Below are 14289 nucleotides of genomic sequence, written 5' to 3'. Positions count from 1 at the left end.
AGATTTTATTTTTTATTACCATAAGTTGGGAATCTAAAAATTAGACCTAAGATTTGTCCATGCAATTATCTTTAAAAGTGATTTTTATTACATTTCCCCCCCTTGAAATAAGATTGATTCTATATGTGGTTTGCTTAAAAAATGTAAATAAATAAAACAAACCAACAGCAACAAAACTAAAGCTCAAATTAGTTCTGTTGTTGAAAAAAAATGTAATAAATTCCCTTGTGATGCCTGCATATGCAGCAGAAATAAATAAATAGGGCCAATGCAACTTTTTAAAAAAATTACAAATTACATAGTATTTAGAGAAGCAGTGTTTTACTTAATATTTGATATCAGACAATGGCACTCCGTTGCACAAACCTTTCATAACAGATATTATTGGAGAGGGAGAAAAAAGTGATCCTGTGCCTTTAATTTCCCTTTCTGAGAGAGGGAAGGCTGCACACCACTGACAGGCTCACTTGTTCCCGTCTTTAATGTGCAATCTGTTTTCTCCAGCGGAGGGCACTCAGTGTATCACAAACTCAAGCATTAGCACCAACAAGCTCTGAGCATCATCAGTCTCTGGAAAGCCTTCTGAATTAGACAAGGGCTGCCTCTCAGCACAGCTACAAAACACTTTAAACCTGACCAGCTAAATGGATACACCTAGCCTGCATGGCTTTTAAACTGGGGTCTCAGACAGCACAGGAGGCCTACTTGCTTCAAGAACTGGAGATCCAGAGGATGAATTGCTTTATCTGGGAATGGCAAAAGCCAGCACAATAAGGAATGCCAGGTATTCTGAAGATTTTCTTCTCTTCTCTTTTTTCCCCTCTCTCGCTCTCTCCGTCTTTTTATAGAGAAGTTGGTTACCTTCAAGATGGGCTGTAGCTCTTCCGCACAGATTGCCAATTACTGCTGATGGGTCTCTGGTGAATTACACCATGGTCCTCAGAGCCTAGAAGCCCTCCCCGCATCCCCTTCCCGCCACCCCTGAGCTTCCTTCTCCCTGCCCCCCATCCCACCCCATGCTGATTTTTTTTTCCATATATGTATATATATATATACATTTTTTTTTTTTTGCCCGTCCTCTCCGGGGAAGTTTGCATGGGGCTCCCAGCTCCCATGCGGGATCGGGATGGTGTGAATGACAGCCGCACTGTGTCATGAAGGTGGCGGTGGTTTCGGCACCAGAGACCAATTAAGAAGAGAGCTGAGAGAGGGGGGGACCGCTTTCGGATGACAAAGGATGGGTAAGTGAACTTTTGTTGTTTCCTTAGCCAAGCAGATCCTCTAGGCTTGCTATGCTCAGTCGCGGCTGCTGCTGCGTTAGGAGCTGGTAGAAGGCAGGGGGGGTGAGGGGGGAAACAGGCAGAAAGCAGCAGCCTCTGAGTTTGCCAGTTGACTCGCTCTAGTTGCTATTATATTTTTAGAGCATGTTCCTTTTCTGTAGTTTTTTCTTTTTCTTTTTTTTTTCCTTTAAAATTCGTCAATGCACAGCAAAGACTGAACCAGACTTGGGAGGAATCTCTTTCAGACTGCCTCCTCCGTATGCGCATCCCCAGCCTGGGGCTGGAGCATGAGATAAACATTGTGTTTGCCTCTGTGTCTTGATAACAGGAACGGGTGCGTGTGTGTCTCTGGCTGCCGGCAGGAGGGTTGCTAACACTTTGCTGCGTCTGTGGCGGGTGGGGTGGGGTCCTTACTTTCTCAGAGGTCGCACAAGGGCTTGCTTGATCTCTGGAGCTGCATCCTGACCAGGGCATCCGAATTTCCAGCAGTCATTTGCCCGGCTTCTTTTTTTCAAGTGTGACTGGCTTGCCCCCCCCCCCCCCCCTCCATCTGCCCCCCTTCCCCTGTCTGGGAGAGCTGGAATGTATTTCAATGAGCCTGTAGCTGGCAAGCGGACAGAGAGCAAGATCGGGTTTCAAATAGGAAGGAAAAAAAAAAAGAGTTAACTGGTTGAATAAAAGGAGAGGTTGTTTTTTTGCTTTGAGGTTTGGCTGATTGCCTCTCTCGGTTAAAAAAAATGAATATTTAAGGGAAATATTGAAACCGTAGCACACAGGTTTTTGTTTGTTTGTTTGTTTTTTGTTTGTTTTCCTTTCCTTCTTCCTACCAGGAAGAACTAATAAATCCACGGTTGACAGGGGGAAAGAAATCCCTTAAGATACTATGACTTGGCAATGCAGCCTCAGTGCCCACAGATTGCAACTTTGTGGGTTTTCCGGAGTTAACGGGGGCAGGGGAGGAATGGAAAGTCCGTCAGGCATTTGAGCAGGCTGGGATAGTGGGGAGGGGTCTGGCAGCCTGCGTTTCCCTCCTTGTTCATCCCCCCGCATTTGCAAAAGCAACTCTGTTAAATGTAACGGTAAAGCGAACACGACGCGGGCTTGTTTTTCACCTTGATGCAGATATTTTAAGGAGAACCTGAGGATCTTAACTTCGGAGTGTTTTGCGGGAGCCACAGTCAGGAGCCTGAGCTGTGTGTATCTCCCTGGGCAGGAGAGCTACGGAGGACAGCTCTTCCTGGATGCTGAGAGTACCTTGGCTGTAATTAGTCTTCCTACCAGGCTTCCCTGGCTGCCTGTGCTGGTGCCAATGCCTTTTTTTTTTTTTTTTCCCAGAGCTCAAACACTGTTTTTCTGTTATGCAATAATGATACAGTTTCAGGCAGGACAGACTCGGATTCCCTTGACATAGGACGGAAGCTCCTTTGCCAAATCACATCCTGCGTACTCAACTAGGAAAGATGTACACGCATGGGGGCTTAGGAAGTCACTTTTTTTCCCCTCCCGTTACCACAAGTACTTGGTACTCCCCCTTTTGGTATTGGTATCCCGACTAGCCAAACACTACTGTTATTAAAATGTCGGCATTCAGCAAGGAGCCGGACTCCTTGCTTTTCTCTGCTGATGCATGCATGAACTCCTGAAACTCGGGAGAGCTGTTTACGGGTCCGCAGCTCTGTGGGGATTGCAAAAGCAAGGAAGAACGAATGAAGCCTGCTAGGAAACAGGCAGCCCTAAAGACAAGAGAAGCTTCCCATGTGAAAGGCATGCTTCTGAGATCGGCTGTCCCGACCCTGCACTTGATGGGATGCTCTTGATCTCGGAGAGCTGGGGAGGATCGGTCTGAATAGCTTCACAATGTGCATTTGTCTTCTTTTTAACACTGTAGGTTTCCGCTTCATGACGCAGCTGCGAGGCATGCGCGCGGTGCTGGCGCTCCTCTCCGCGCTGCTGCTGGTGATGCTCGCGGGGGCCCAGCGAGCTTGCCCGAAGAACTGCAGGTGCGATGGCAAGATCGTGTACTGCGAGTCCCACGCGTTCGCAGACATCCCGGAGAACATCTCTGGAGGATCCCAGGGCTTGTCATTAAGGTTCAACAGCATTCAGAAACTCAAATCCAATCAGTTCGCTGGCCTTAACCAGCTTATATGGCTTTATCTGGACCATAATTACATCAGCTCCGTGGACGAGGATGCGTTTCAAGGCATCCGCAGACTGAAAGAATTGATTCTGAGCTCCAACAAAATCACCTACCTGCACAATAAGACCTTCCACCCCGTTCCCAATCTCCGCAACCTGGACCTCTCCTACAACAAGCTGCAGACTTTGCAGTCGGAGCAGTTCCGAGGCCTCCGGAAGCTCATCATCTTGCACTTGAGGTCCAACTCGTTAAAGACGGTGCCCATTCGAGTGTTCCAAGACTGCCGGAACCTGGACTTCCTGGACCTGGGTTACAATCGCCTCCGCAGCTTGTCCCGAAACGCCTTCGCGGGCCTCCTGAAGCTAAAGGAGCTCCACCTGGAGCACAACCAGTTTTCCAAGATCAATTTCGCCCACTTCCCGCGGCTCTTCAACCTGCGCTCCATCTACTTGCAATGGAACAGGATTCGCTCCATCAGCCAGGGCCTGACGTGGACCTGGAGTTCCTTGCACAACTTGGATTTATCGGGGAACGACATCCAAGGGATCGAGCCGGGCACGTTCAAATGCCTGCCCAACTTGCAGAAGCTGAACCTGGATTCCAACAAGCTCACCAACATCTCCCAGGAGACTGTCAACGCGTGGATATCCTTAATATCCATCACGCTATCCGGCAACATGTGGGAGTGCAGTCGGAGTATCTGCCCCCTCTTTTTCTGGCTTAAGAATTTCAAAGGCACCAAGGAGAGCACCATGATCTGTGCGGGACCCAAGCACATCCAGGGGGAGAAGGTCAGCGACGCGGTGGAAACCTACAACATCTGCTCCGAGGTCCCGGTGGTCAACACGGAGAAGGCCCACCTGGTGCCCCACACGCCCCAGAAGCCTCTGGTGATCCCCAAGCCCACCGTCTCCAAATCTGACCCCTTGCAGCCCACCCTGGGGACACCCAGCCCCTCCCCGGCATTTCCGATCCCCGGTGCAGAACAGGATTATGAGCATGTGTCCTTTCACAAGATCATTGCCGGGAGCGTGGCCCTCTTCCTCTCGGTGGCCATGATCCTGCTGGTCATCTACGTGTCCTGGAAGCGCTACCCCGCCAGCATGAAGCAGCTGCAGCAGCACTCGCTCATGAAGAGGCGGCGGAAAAAGACCAGGGAGTCTGAGAGGCAGATGAATTCCCCCTTGCAGGAGTATTACGTGGACTACAAGCCTACAAACTCTGAGACCATGGATATATCCGTTAACGGATCTGGGCCCTGCACATATACCATCTCTGGCTCCAGGGAATGCGAGGTATGAACCATGATCCTCCTAAAAAGCATTTCTACTGCGGGAAAGGAGAGGTAAATGAATGTTTGCAAGCGCATAGAGGTGTCTCTAAATCACTAGAAAGAGGAATGACCCTTTTGCTTTTGGGTTTTGCTCGGTGTGAAAGGTTATACTTAAATTAAATTCCGACAACCAGGAAATTGACTGCTTTTTTGTTTGTTTGTTTGTTTGTTTAATGGTTGAAATTTGCAGGAAGTTCATTCAAGGATGAGAGTAAGTTGGAATAAAGTACTATGTTGCAACATCTATTTTTTTTTAAACCAGTTTGTATACAGGGATTGGACTTAACCCACATACACACAAACAAAACTATTCTAAGATTTCTAGCTGGTTCTTGTTTTGACTTTTGTGATGGAGTAGAGAAGGACAGGCCAGCTTAAGTTAAAAGCAAAGTGGTTTTACCAAAATTTCCAGAAGGTAATGAAGATTTAAACCAAAGAGCAATCTATCCAAGGGTTGATTTTGTTGTAAACTTTTAGTTTTAATTAAAGCATGCAACAGGGATCTCACAAGGATAACTGCTTGTTGTTGTTTGTTCTTTCTTTCTTTCTTTTTCTTTCTTTCTTTCTTTCTTTTCTTTCTTCTTTCTTTTTTTATTTTTGTTACCTGCCATTTAGTTATTATACCAGCATAGAGAATGTCAGAGGCCTACTGTGTAATTGTATGAGGCTTTTAAATATGTCCTCCCTCCCTCCCTTCCCTTCTTTCCTTTCTTCCTTCCTCCCTTCTTTCCTTCCTTCCTTCCTTCCTTCCTTCCTTCCTTCCTTCCTTCCTTCCTTCCTTCCTTCCTCTCCCACTCCTCCTTCTTGTTTTTGTTTGTTTTTTAGTTATCAGACATAGATCACTTTTCAAGGGTTTTCTTAAGTGCTGGCTCTTTGTATGTAATCAGAATGCAACTTAAGTTTCATTTTTGGGCTATATCCTAGGAAACTAAAATCAGGTCATGATGCTGTGGATGATTTAGCAGTAACATAATGACAGGCAAGACAGGGGCTGTTTGTCAGTGTTGCTGTCATCCCCAAAAGAAATTATGTGTATTCTTGTGAAACTTATCCAAAAGTACGCGATGCAAATGTATATAAATAAAAAAAGAGAGATTTGGGTTCTGGGTACTAGCCTTTCTGTGTCATTTGCCTCAAATGAAGGCATTTCATGTTATTCTCTCTTCATTTTCATGAGAAAAAGTTTGGACTCAGTTTCTGATTATTTATTTTAAAGATCACTTATAGGAACATGTTTATCAATAGAAAAATAGCCACAGATTTCAACTTGTCAGTAAGTAATGCTGGATACAAATTATTCTTGGTAAAATTGATCAGAAAGCTCAAAGACTGTGGGTGCCAGGGCCTTGTTACTGGAATAAAAGAGTGAAGAGAGGTTAAGTTCTGGCTATGTGGTCTTAATATCCAATTTTAGATGTTTACTTTTTCAAAATAAAAAGTTTTTATGAGTATTTAAAGACGTTGCTCTTTTTAATACTAGTTATAACAGTTAAAATATATGTTCTTTGATAATGTATACCCAAATCTTTACATAGTCTAAATGTAGATGTTGATGCAAATGTTTTCAGACATACACTGAGTTTGAAATAATCTCTAACTCAATATAATTTGCTATATTGAGCTATTCTTCACAGAGTTCATTTTCTCCTTTTTAGTCCATGACTGAAAATGAGAAAAGTAACCTCGGATAATAAATTTCCCCCAAATACTTGTATATGCAGTTGCCCTTAAACATTAAAGAGAATAAAAGATTTCATATAAAAGTCTATAGAAAGATGTCTTTATTACAGTCTGACACTTATAGAAGATATGTGAATATTAGCAAAATAAGTTCATCCTGTTTTATTCTAGATTCTTATAATTTGAGATTCATTTAAAGGCTAGTGATCTAAAAAGAAAGGAAAACTCCATGTCCATTCATTCATTTTCTCTTGACTTTTGTAATAGAATGGTGAATTCTTAAAGAACTTGGATTAAGAACTGTGGGTCCAAAACTTTTCCAGATTATTTTTTCAAAGACCCTAGTTATTACCATAATTGGAAAAAGATAAAAAAAATCACTTTATTCTGTGAAAACGTGCTTAAAAACACAGTTTGATACTATATACTCTATGAGATTTGAGTTTATGATAATGAAGTTGCAGTGGCATTGTTGGGGATGGACATGGTGTTAAGGTAATAAATAACGAAGAATTTAGTTAAATGTTAAAAGAATTTGTTGTGTTAAAATGGTCTGAAGTAGACCAAACTCTGCGTATCCTAAAAAGTAGAAAATGGTAGGCTATCCATTTAAGAATATAACTCTGCTTTCCATTTTAAGGGGTCCAATCAAGCCACATTTAAATGACTACTAAATTGTTTTGAAACATAAGCATGCAAAAACCACTGTCCATTTTTGACAGGTCATAGTGATGGGTGGATATAGCAAATGAGGGAAAGCAAATTTTTATAAATTGTTATGAAAACCATAATTTTCTCTTATTTCTTGGTCATCCTGGAGTAAAATTTCTCTTGTTGAGAAAATTCTCTGGAATATGAACCCAAGCAACAGGAATGATTTGCCCAAGACAATGATTTCTTAAGACAATAGAGGAATGATAAATTTTAGTCTGCTGTTGTTTTTATAATGCTTACATATCAATAGAGAATCATTACTGTATTTATAATTTTGTGAGGTAGCTTTTTTCTTATTCAAAATGTTCAACTGTACCCAACAAAGCCATACATATTTTAGAACACTTAACACCAAATGCTAATTTTCCATGATAGTGCCTTGAAAAAAAGTTTCATTAAATTGAAATTTCCACTTATACACAAATGTCATATTTAGTTAAGATCTAAACAGTGAAAAATATTCATGTGTATTTCTTTTAAGAAGAAAATAAAAATATTAACATGTATGATTAAAATGATGTCTGTGAGCCACCACACAAATATAGCATGCAGTATACAAAGTAAGTTGGGCACTATTCTTTACAGAATTTAATTTTGACAAGTCCATGTGCACATTCTCTGCAAATAAATTGAAGGAGAATATTATAATAAGTTAGGCAGTAAAAATCACTTGTATCTATAAAAGAAGAATAGAGTAGATAGTTATGAATAATTAATATGATATATGGCACAACTCTAACAGATACATACTTCTCAATCATCAGACTTTGAGTGGATCAGTGTGTGTGGTTGAACTGAATCATTTAATTTGTCCTCACTATGTTATCAGAAAAGATAACTTCAAGCCAAATGGTCACAGCTTTGCCTAAAACCTCATAAGGTATCATTAAGAGAAAATTGCTAATGCATACTTTGAAGCTAGCTTGTGAACTTTTGCATAGCTTTATCTCATTACAAAATATATAGGATTGTAAAGTCACTTCATTCTGCATGCCAAAATTTTAGGTAGAGATGATATACCTGGTTCTTCTAGGATGTGTTTATCAACTGGAAATAGCAAGGACCTTTATAAAATTAGTCATTGGGAATGCAGTATAAGAGAGAACATTTCAAGTTTGTATTTTTAATTAAAAAAAATTGATAAAAATGAATGAGATCCTCCATCCAAGATTTTTAAGAGTTAAGTTATTGAAATATAAAGTTTAATGACCCCATAGTGCTAAAAGTACTGCCATTAGGAAAATGGGAGTATAGGTGACATTAGTTATATATTTTTCAAATACTTGATATTTTGTTATATTCTTCAGAGTCGAGTAAGATATAAATATATTGGTTCTTATTAGGGGCTTTTATTACTTCTTTCACTGCTGTGCAGTGGGTTGTATAGACCATTACTAACAGTTTATATTTATTGAATGTATTAGGTCAAGTTAAAACTATTGACCTAAAGAAGTTATTAACATCTTTCTACACTTTAGAAGTTGACATTTTGAAGTACACAGATTGAATTTTGAAGAACTAAAAAGCATAATATTTTCAAAGAGGATTCTAAGTGGAGCAGAATCAGTATCATTGAGTTAAATTTACAAATTACCAATATAAAGTTACAGAAAATAGCCTTTATTTTGGTGGCTGTCTACTGTTGTATTATGTGAAAATGTTATCATTGAAATTATACTTTGTATATTCATATAATGTATATTTATGTGTGTATATATCTATGTGTGTTTGTATGTTTTCAGAGAGAGTGAGGGAAGAAGGAGGAGGGGAAAGAGATAACATAAATATAATTCTATTAAAATTTTTGTCCATTTTGAAGATTTGACATATTAGTGAAAAAAAACAGTTTTAAATTACCAGAATTTGTTAACATACTTCTGAAAATGTATATTTAATCCTCTCTATAATTGTAAGTATCTAATGTCTAGATAGTCTACTATTCTTTCTGTAAAAAAACAAAACAGGATTTAAATTACACATGGTCATATTTGGTGTGACTTTGGACTGGTTACTCCATTTCTCCGTGACCCATCACTGAATTGATCTATCCAACTAGCACAGCATAACTCAAATCAAAACATTTCTCAGATTAGTAAACTTTGTAAAATTTCTCTGACCAATCCCAGGACTACAAGCGTAAGATGGGAGATGCTTGAGAAACTGAGCTATGTATATTCATTGTCAATGAGAAAAGAAAGAACTTGAGTTAATTTTTAAAAAATGGCCTGCTTCAGGGACAAGTACAATATATTACAACACCCATGAACACATGCACACATGCAAAGACAAACACACACGTTTACATATCTTTTAAATTCTACCAAGTAACTAGTTGTTTTGACAGCATTGAAAGTATTACTTCTATTTAAAAAATCTATAGCCTGAATTTGATCCAATTAAAGTCACTTGTGAATAGCATTTTCAGAGTGACAGCTGTCAAAAAGGCCTGACATTTCCAATTTAGGAACAATTTAAAGTGACGATACAGGGTTCGATTTCTTTTTCTGAAATTAGCTCACATTCAGAATTCATAGACAAGGTTATAATAATTGCTTACTCTCTAGGATCCCGAGTTGAGATGTCTTAGGAATATCTAGCTTTTGAAACACCCCAGTAATATTCACATCATTTCTGGATTTTTCTTCTTGAGACTTCTCTATATTCAATAGAATCTAGGCATCCTCATTCTCAGTAACTATACATTTATAGATTACTTTATGCTTTGGAAGTTGTTCAGTAGTATCATTGGGACTAGTGACTTATCAGAATTTTCATGTCTCTAGCTTTTCATGAATCATTAAAACAAAATGAAACAGTGGCAACCTGTATATTACTAGATACTGGGAATTTTGAATAATTAGTATGCCTTTGGATCAGAAACAAAGAGCAACATGAAAGTTAGGTTGAATATGTTTTAAAAATTAAAATTGCCTTTTATAGTACCCAAAGAACTAGAATTCATTTGGTCAGTTGAAGAAAATCTCCATGTTCTTAAAATGAAAAAGAATTAGGGTATTTTTCTCATGCTCTCATAGTAAAGAAATTTTAGCTGTAAGTTAAACGACAGGTTGCGAAAAAGCACAGTGTTTTCTATGATACTAAAATCACTGGCTTTTAAATAAACTGCTTTAATAACCTTGAAACTGCTTGATATATGCCAAGACTATGATTTATACTCCTGCTAAATGGTTTAAAAAATAATGCTTTCACTGTCAAGAGCAATTAAGGTGGAAACAAATGTGGCTATGGGGATTAGTCCTTTAAAAGACAGAGTTGGTCTTTGAGTCAGATCTTACATATTATATAATATTCATAAATGTAAAGTTTGGGAATGAAATGATAACAAATACATTAATAAAATATTAAAGTAACTGTGACAATTTAAAAAAAACTTCTTCCAAAAAGTATGAATAAACTTGACTAAAAGGAAAACATTGAACAAAAGCTGAGGCCTGGATATCAGATTAATAATAAACACATGTATAACTAAATAAGATTATGATAAAATTTGACCTTATCATTGTACATATAAATGAGATATATTTATATTTTAATATTATATAAATGGTATTCTTAAATATAAACATCAAAGTAACAGATATAATTGCATTTAAATAACCATGTAAAATTAAACATCCATATATTCCCCATAAATATTTCTAAAAAACTGAAGCATATATTACACACAGTAGAGTAATATATATTATACTTTAGAATAAGTCCTGTCCTTTTTTTTTTTAAGTATATATTTTATTGATTTTTACAGAGAGAAATGGAGAGGGATAGATAGTTAGAAACATTGATGAGAGAGAAACATCAATCAAATGCCTCTTGCACACCCGCTACTGGGGCTGTGCCAGCAACCAAGGTACATGCCCTTGACCTGAATCAAATCTAGGACCCTTCATTGCACTGGACGAATCTCTATCCACTGAGCCAAACTGGTTAGGGCATAAGTCCTGTTCTTTACTAACTTGTTCAGTTCACATCAATTGCTTCAAAAGTAAATATTTGGGAGAGATGTTAAAGTATTTAAATAAATCAAAAGAAGATTGTTAATTCTGTCATTACCTCCTTTTATTGTGATTGCTTTCTGTATTTTCAGACATCTATATCACCATCTCTTGGAAGGCTATATTCTCCCCCTTACTACAGTTTTTTTATATACGTACTGAAGTCTCAAACTCAGTGTTAGTGGTAAAGTCGTAATCATTAAAACTAGCAAGAAGGTTCATTTTTTATTCTTTTTTTTTAATATAAAGTTTTTTAGTAAAATAAATTAAGGTGCAGTAATCACTTTTATCACTTTGGTTTAAAAGAACATTTTAAGGTAAACAAAGTAACTATAATAGCAAAACAAAATTTTCTACAAAATTTACAATTTTAATTAATGTTTTAATGGTTGGAATCTTCAAATCTCATTGAATTTAAAAATTAAAGTGTATATTTATTTTTATAGTATGTTTGAGTATTTGATGCAGACAAGAGAAAATAATGGGTTTAAGAAAACTCACTGTTAAGATCTCTGTAAGCAAATCTATACCTTCAATGGGAATATAATTGTGAATTAATTCCATTTTGGGGTTATTTTTACATTTATAGCAAAATAATAGAACACTGAATTTGAAATAGCCACATGATATAGACAAAGAGGGAAAATAAAATTGTTTTATTTTGGAAAGTTAATGTGTAACATAACTTATATTCACTGTATATTTTCAGTTTTAAAGAAAAATAATTGTTTTGCTGTCTTCTTTTAAAATTAAGCATCATTAGATAAAGCATTAGATTATACTTTATTTCAATTTATTTAAAACTGTTTAAACAATTTATTTATTTAAAACTATTTAAACAAACAAAACAAAACAAAAAAACAAGCAACATTGAGTATAAATTCTATGTTTACTTTTTCTGTTCCTCCCTCTTTCAAATCACTTTCCTGAAACATTGGTTCTTTAATTTTTTTCTACATATCTAATTATTTGTTGTGAACGCAACTTCTGAAAGTTGATTTTTTTTGTTTTCTTTTAACTAACTCCTATTAAATATATTTATGTTCAAATAAAGTCCTAAAAACATTGCTTGTTTGTTTTAGCATACATTTGATGATGATGCATTTCACTATTAAGTATTTGATATTTATAAATTTTGATCGACATCAACTATGGTTAAGTGGTTCAAGTAAGACTTTAAAAAAGAAAAAAATAAATTAATTATTCCTGAGTCTTTTTTAGTGTGGTCTCCACACATGAAAAATTGTTATTTTCTTCTGTGCTTGTAGGTCTGTAAAAGTAACAGCGAAGAGGTCAGTCTTAAAATACTTTTAGGTGGATGGTCAAACCACACCATGGACCAAAATTGCATTGGTCCATTGGTTAGATCAAGGGTTGTAAAAGAGGTCTCAGAGATTTGAAACTTACTCACTTTACTTCTGTAATATTGGACAAGTAAATATAAATCTGACCTTTCTGTGATATAATTTTTCCATCTATTGAACTGGGATAATAACTTTTCAACTAACTTGTTGAAATGAGTAAGGAGCTACTATTCAAAAACCATTCTGAACTCCTTCATAAAAAGCTTTAGTGTAAATATAAATGATTATTAGCCATAAACCCCACTGTCTACTGCAAAATGCAAAATACAATGTGGCTGTATTATCTTCATTGTTATTATTATTATTCTAATGATGGTTATAATACTCCCTGATGTAGAAACAAGTGTTGTGGTTACATTTTTACTAACATGAATAATAAAGCTGACCTTTCAGTCCCTTGTCTGAGCTGTAAATATTTCAGTAATACTCCAGGATTGTAAAATACATTGGCTGAATCTATTATTCACATTTTAAAGAAGCAGCATTTATAATTCTCTTATTGGTATTAACTCTAAAGAGGAAATAGGTTATAGAAATAACATAAATTTCTAACCTAAGTTTAGAGTCCTTGGGTTCATTTTCTTAACAAGTGGAGGCAGTTTTAATTTCCCCAACGTGTTTATTCATGACAACTGGGAATTTTTAAACAATATACAGGTTATCCTTGAATAAGAAATTAATATGTGATTTTAAGAAGACTGTTTCTCTGGAATGTACAGTTGCTTAAATACCATCTGAACTCTTATTTTTGCATGAGTATATTATACAATTCCTATTTTTGCCCCAATACCTGTAATATATTTTAATTTGAAAGGCATTTCTTTTTAAATATACCCACAACATATGTCTTGTTACTATTGTGTGCTCTGTAATGGAAGGTACCACTGGGTACATGTGCTTAAAAAAACAAACAAACAAAAGCAAAAACAGCCTACAGACAAAAGAAAAAATGGCATCTCTGCTAGAAAAGACTACGCATTGTGTTCTTTGTGATTAGAAAGACAAAAGTACTCTAAATTTTAGATTCTGCCGGTTGTTGAATATGTCTCCTCCAATTATGCATTTTGGAACTAGGGAAATAACCGCAGAATGGGTTTGAGGGCCCGCTGAACCCACTGTGAAATGGACCCGGACTAAAAGTCCATTAGTGGCCACGAGGCCACACTCTGACTAGGAGGCCACAGGGATGTTTGGATCTCCAGGAATTAGTCTCTTTAGAGGCAGGTTCCAGCAATCCTCCAAAGATCACTCTACTTTCCCCAGTGCACAGTCAGCTTGGTAAATAGCCGTAAGTCCTCTTGGGAAAGGCCAGGAATAGAAGTCTGAATGTTTGATAGTTTAGTAGGGTCTCTCCTCAATGCGATCAGACCTGCCATTCATTCAGAATGCTCTGGATCTGGAAACTGCCTCAAGTCTGGGAACTGCTTATGGTGATGCAAGTTAAGATTTCTTTTCACGTGACCTAGCACTCTTCCACTTGCACAGGTTAAGGCAGTGGTCGGCAAACTCAGTCAGCAGAGCCAAAGGTCAACAGTAAAATGATGGAAATTTCTTTTGAGAACCACATTTTTTAAACTTCAATTTCTTCTAATGCCACTTCTTCAAAATAGACTCTCCCAGGCCGTGGTATTTTGTGGAAGAGCCACACTCAAGGGGCCATAGAGCCGCATGTGGCTTGCGAGCCGCAGTTTGCCACCACAGGTTAAGATAATAATTTATATAGATAAGAATTTAGTAGACTGCTCACATACTTGTTTTTTTCTCG

The 14289-nt window shown here is 37.4% G+C and overlaps 1 protein-coding gene across 2 annotated transcripts in view; it reads left to right on the top strand.

Moving 5' to 3' along the window:
* Positions 1-483: 483 nt before the first annotated feature.
* LRRTM4 (leucine rich repeat transmembrane neuronal 4) overlaps positions 484-14289 on the top strand; it is a 682133-nt gene continuing 668327 nt past the window's right edge. Inside the window, exons 1-3 of one of the 2 annotated variants that reach the window (XM_036435848.2) lie at positions 484-784; positions 1091-1241; positions 3169-4715. In XM_036435848.2, the coding sequence (XP_036291741.1) occupies positions 1238-1241; positions 3169-4715 (1551 nt within the window). In that variant the 5' untranslated portion in view covers positions 484-784; positions 1091-1237. The remainder of the gene's footprint in view (positions 785-1090; positions 1242-3168; positions 4716-14289) is intronic. The other variant, XM_045580943.1, reaches the window with a different exon arrangement.

Source organism: Pipistrellus kuhlii, unplaced genomic scaffold (assembly GCF_014108245.1).
Source record: "Pipistrellus kuhlii isolate mPipKuh1 unplaced genomic scaffold, mPipKuh1.p scaffold_m20_p_13, whole genome shotgun sequence".
NCBI classification, from domain to species: Eukaryota; Metazoa; Chordata; class Mammalia; order Chiroptera; family Vespertilionidae; genus Pipistrellus; species Pipistrellus kuhlii.
This window is presented reverse-complemented; position numbering and strand designations above follow the sequence as displayed.